The sequence below is a fragment of the Phytophthora infestans genome, genomic scaffold, assembly GCF_000142945.1.
Source record: "Phytophthora infestans T30-4 supercont1.24 genomic scaffold, whole genome shotgun sequence".
Classification (NCBI taxonomy): domain Eukaryota; phylum Oomycota; class Peronosporomycetes; order Peronosporales; family Peronosporaceae; genus Phytophthora; species Phytophthora infestans.
Genome location: NW_003303735.1, coordinates 1791137 through 1796224, shown reverse-complemented (window position 1 = coordinate 1796224; position 5088 = coordinate 1791137). Strand labels below are relative to the sequence as shown.

The window sequence follows — 5088 nt, the reverse complement described above, 5'->3', positions numbered from 1 at the left end:
GCCTATAGGCCTGCGTCGCACACTGTATATCTCCTGAGCGATACAGTGCTTGCCTGGTCCTTTGACGGTGTCAGCAGGCGCATGAAAGGTCTGTGAAAAAAACATCTTGCAGCAAAAAGAGTACTGCTTTCCGGTATAATATTAATCAAAAAATGAGTAGGAGTAGTATAATGACTAATGCTCAATTGTAGTCTAGGCTTTAAAACGGACATCTGCAAAGCACAATACATGTAGATAATTTAATTCAGACATCCGTTGACAGGAAACCGGTAAAGTACCGTTATTGAAAAAAAAATCGACGTCCTGTCAAGAATTTCATCCAATTTTACGAATTAAGTACGAAACTACTTTTTTTTCTCATTCCAGATTCTGCCATGATGCTGGTGCTGTTCTGTGTGATCATTGGCGAGGCGGACAGTGCGTTCATGGTGACACTGGACGAAGGCGTCTCAGTGGGCCAGTTAAAGAAGGCGATCCTGGATGCGCACCCAAAGAGCTTGAAGGACGTTGAAATGAAGGAGCTGCAGCTTTTCGTGGCCAAGACAAATGATGGCAAGTGGTTGGGAGGTGAGAGTGAGGTCGCGAAGGAACTCAGTAGCGGGAAAATTCCAAACTCGATTCAGGACGTGATTAATGGAGAATCGATACTGACATGGACGACTCTACAGGACTGGTTATTCACGAAGAACAGTATGGACCAGCCCTCTTTCAATCAAATTCACGTTTTGGTGAAGCTGAAGAACAACCAGCCATGTGCACTCGGTCAACGGTCTGTGGAGATGAACGACTCTAAGAAAGACGAGCCGGTTGCTAAAAAGCGAAGGATCCAGAAATACATTGCGTCCACTGGGCCACTGAGGGAAGACGACTACTCCGTTCCTTTGGACACTATCGAGGCTTTTAAACAGATTCAAAATGGCTTTTCAGGAAATGATTGCCCGCTCTATATGCTGTATGGCCCTCGTCAATTCGGCAAAAGTACAATTGCTCGTGGTATCGAAAGATTGTTTTGCAGTCATTCGAACATCATACCCGTGTATTTCGAAGTTTCGGCAGAGATCGCGAGTAACGAGGCCACATTTTGGCGCTACTTAGGGAAAATGGTCGACGCAGAAAGCGAGTGTCACGATTCCATATCGTTGTTGATGTTAGTTACAACGTGCGCTGGTCGCGACAAAAAGAAGTTGTGCTTGGTTGTGGATGAAATGGATCGTCTGTTCCAAAACCCCAATTTGTTAACCAGCTTTCTGGGACTTCTTCGGGTGTGGAAGTTCCAATCGCCGAGCGTCTTCCTGGGTTTTCTTGGGGTTGGCAATTATGAGCTGCTAAATCACTACTTGGTGTTTCATGGCGATAATGATTCGAGTCCCTTTAACGTTTCTGAAACAATTAAGGTTGAGAAATTTTCAAACCCCCAGATGAGCGACTTCTTTATGGAGATGAAGCCGCGCTATCCATTTACAGACTCACTTCAGCTGGGAATCATGAATCTTTCTGGTGGGACCCCTGGTGTGTTGGGATCACTTGTTCGTTTCACGGCTGATGAAGGTAAATACCAGCTTGAGTTTGAAGAATGGGAGGAGTGGTTTTTTGGATTGCTGTTTTCAGTGTACCTGAAAGAATACAATCGCACCTATGATCGCATTCTTCAAGATTTACACAAATTGAATGAGACAGAGTGGTGGATTCTCAAACAGGTGCTTGGGGGAAATGACGATCTCAAGGCTAGGTATGGAAACGCAGATCACTTACTGCGGATGGGAGTTGTGATTAAACTGCGCACTGATGCACTGGTCATCGTCTCGCCGATGATGAAGCGACTGTGTCTCGAAGCGCTTCCCAGACGAGATATTCGTGAAGCAATTACTGGCGATGACCCTATCCAGCTCTTAGTTGGTGCACTCGCGTACGTTGACCCGAACCAAATTGCACAATTGCTCGCGCAGAATCGGCAGTCGGCAAGTGAAGCCATTTTTCACCACGAACTTTACGCAGTGATACGTGATATCTTGTCGAAGGATGGTCAGGGTAGAAAACAAGTTTGCCCTGAAGCAAAAACAGTCGACTCCAGAACCAGAGCGGATATTCTTATCATCAACGGGATAAGGTTCGCATACGAGTTGAAGGTAGACCTTTTGGCTGAATGCCCCAAGATGAATGCTGCCGCAGCACAAGCAAATGGGTACAAGAAGCAATTCAAAGTTCAGCACATGCTGGTTGTGAATTTTATTCCGAGTGGACACCAGTTCGACAAAGTGTATCGAGTGGAAGCACATCCTTCGGTTGAACTCGTTCACGTCACGTATTCTGAGTCCTTCGATCATTACACCATCTACTATCTTCCAGAGAAGGTCATTCCTGAGAGCGAAAAGAAAAGTTATTTTGGAAAGCTGCAGCCTCATCTTCTGGAAAAGCTCGAGGTTCGCGATGTCACCTGTCTGGCGAAGCCAGCGAGGAAGTCGTCTTTCCTCTTAGATGACGTGGAACAGAAAACGGAGGCAACAACGTTATCGGAGTAACCAGTACAAAATAACTTTGGGTTAAAGCAGTCTTAAGCAGATTGTAGCTGATTGAATGTTCGGGCCCGTTTCCCAGTGCGACCCACCAGTTCTCGACCTGTAGGAGTGAGTTACTCGTGTGTCGCAGCCTAGCACTACATGCGTTCACCAGACCCAATTTCTTCTTCTCTTCTTCGTCCTCTTCATGCACCTTGACACTGATAGCTGGCCGTTCTGCTGCACCTTCATCCTTATTTCGACATTACAGTTACAGAACTTGACAAACTCTGTGTATACGGGATCTGTTCTACGCGATTCGCTGCTCCATTGGAACCATCTGCGCTAGGTCCATCGCCGCCAGCGCAGGCTTCAACCACCTATTGGAGCTGATCACATCCACCATAGCGTGTATGGTGTAAGAGAAGCACAGCGTGTCGCAAAAAGAATGCGCTGGGCTCAGACGCTCATGCTGCTTGCTGAAGCAAACCAGCAGCAGCATGTTCGTCTAGACGTACGCCTGGCCGTAGACTCCTTTAGCAGCCACCGGGATCTTAAAGTGCTTGGCTAGACCCTCCACCTTCTTGTCTTCCTGTAGCAGACGACAAAATTGTCAGAAAGCGCACGCACCTTCGAGTCCAACTTCAGACTACACGCGAACAGCTTGAAATTTAAGGTCGTGAACTTGATGTACGAACATACCCAGATTCATTGTCACCAATTGCTTCTCGCCTTCGTCGTCGTCTTCCACCTCCAAAACCTGGATACAGCTCGACTCTACTAACGCATTCACTCGAGTTCGTCGCGCCCTATAGTTGTGTGTGTGTGTTTTTTTCTTCTAAAGCCTTGGTATAAAACCTCAAACCCTCAAGAATCAGAATACTAAAATAGATACTACTACATGTAGTAGTGTTTGGGTGCGAAGTCTAAGGAACTGTATTTGGCCGTGTTCGACTTTATTATCAGAAAATTCATTGGGGATCCGCTTGGTATTTCAATTTCCAAAACGGTTTAATACTTTAGCACTGCACTGATGGACGTGAACATTGGTACCTATGCTCGGCTCATAAACTACTAGCCGAGCGCCTCCTCCTCGCGGCGGGAGCGTATGCTTGTTAATGGACCGTGTTACGCATTCGCTCCGCTCGCCACGGGTTCGCGCACTACTCGCATGGTTAGTTGGTGAGCTGTGGCTGGGGCGGGCCCTCCGGCCCCGCAAGCTGCCGTCTTAGGCCGCCTAATTGCAGGTTCTATTTTTGCCAATAAAAACCGTTTATGTTCCGCTCAGCAGCCAATGAGAATGCTCAAAAATCTGAGATTTTGTGTGACGCATGCTGACGCCGTGCTAGCGTTTGACAGTTTAGAACTGGCGCTCTGGTCGCCTGCTCCGCGGATGATTGCTTGGTGTAGTAAGGGCTGGCCGCCCCCACTGCTCTGCGGTGGATTAAAAAGTACGTAGAAACCAAAGTTAAATGTATAATATGTATTACGTGATCTACCAATTCCGCGTCCCCAACATCTCCCTGTACACAATATTGTTGGTGTACAGGTTCCCATCATCATCGATCGCCTCTGCGCCCACAGCAATCTTGCTTTCCTTGAAGTGCCTCTTGACAACGCCACATATAGCTGTCCATGTGCGAGCACCGGTGATTCGAAGTAGATACCCACGTGTGAATCGACTGTCCTTGGGCCTTGTCGAAAGTCATAGCGAGCGCCCGAGCCACGGGGAACTCCTTCCCATCGTCCTCACTATAAAAGACGATCTGTAATGGGCCCCTCCATTACATAAGTAGGTAGATTTCGTTACATAAGTAGGTGCATCAGCACACGACTAGCGTGTGCTGAAATGCTGTCATGCCATTGGCTGATATATGGGAAGCCAGACCCATTATTAGCCAATTGGACTATGACGTGTATTTGAGTGGCCAGGGCTGTGGCCTTGGTCCTAAAATAAAGTCAGAGTTGGTTTTCCTTAAACCTAAGACTCAGTCGTCCTATTGCGAGCTTCCTCAACACTATAGTGTAAGCAAGTAACGGAGTAAATACCTGGCCCGTTACACCTGGTAGCACTTTGTAGTCCTTCCAACGACCAAGTTCGACATGAGCCAAGACCTCGACCACGCTACCTTTCTCCATCTCACTCGGATCGAGTCCACCGCCTCGCGGCGGTGTCCGAAGAAGCCGTCGTCACGTCGCTGCTGCGCTCAGCGACGCCCGACGAGCAGCGCGTTGCGGCACAAGAATTTATGGAACGCGAGATCGCCGATGCGAATCGGCGAGTGTCAACTCCCTCGTGTATCTCCACAAATGACGTCGTGAAGCTAGAGACGTCCACCTACTCCGGCGCCGGAGAAGATCGACTTCCGCTGAATCGCTGGTTTCGAGAGATCGACATCGCCATCGCCTCGAGGTTGATCGAGGCGCCTTCCGCGAAGGTCCATTTCCTCCTCTCGCGGTTGTCTGGGAAAGCCAAGGAATGGGCGCTCGGCAAGTTGGTTGTCGATCCCAACGTCTTCCCCACTCTGGATACCCTCCAGAGTAACCTTCGGCTCGCGTTCGAGCCGCCGCAAGATGAATCCCGAATTCGGGG

The 5088-nt window shown here is 48.5% G+C and overlaps 1 protein-coding gene across 1 annotated transcript; it reads left to right on the top strand.

Moving 5' to 3' along the window:
• Positions 1–374: 374 nt before the first annotated feature.
• Positions 375–2519, top strand: PITG_22960 (Crinkler (CRN) family protein; the record flags this gene model as incomplete). Its single annotated transcript, XM_002900839.1, has 1 exon — positions 375–2519. One exon carries the CDS (start codon positions 375–377, stop codon positions 2517–2519), a length of 2145 nt encoding a protein of 714 aa, XP_002900885.1.
• Between the last annotated feature and the right edge of the window lie 2569 nt (positions 2520–5088).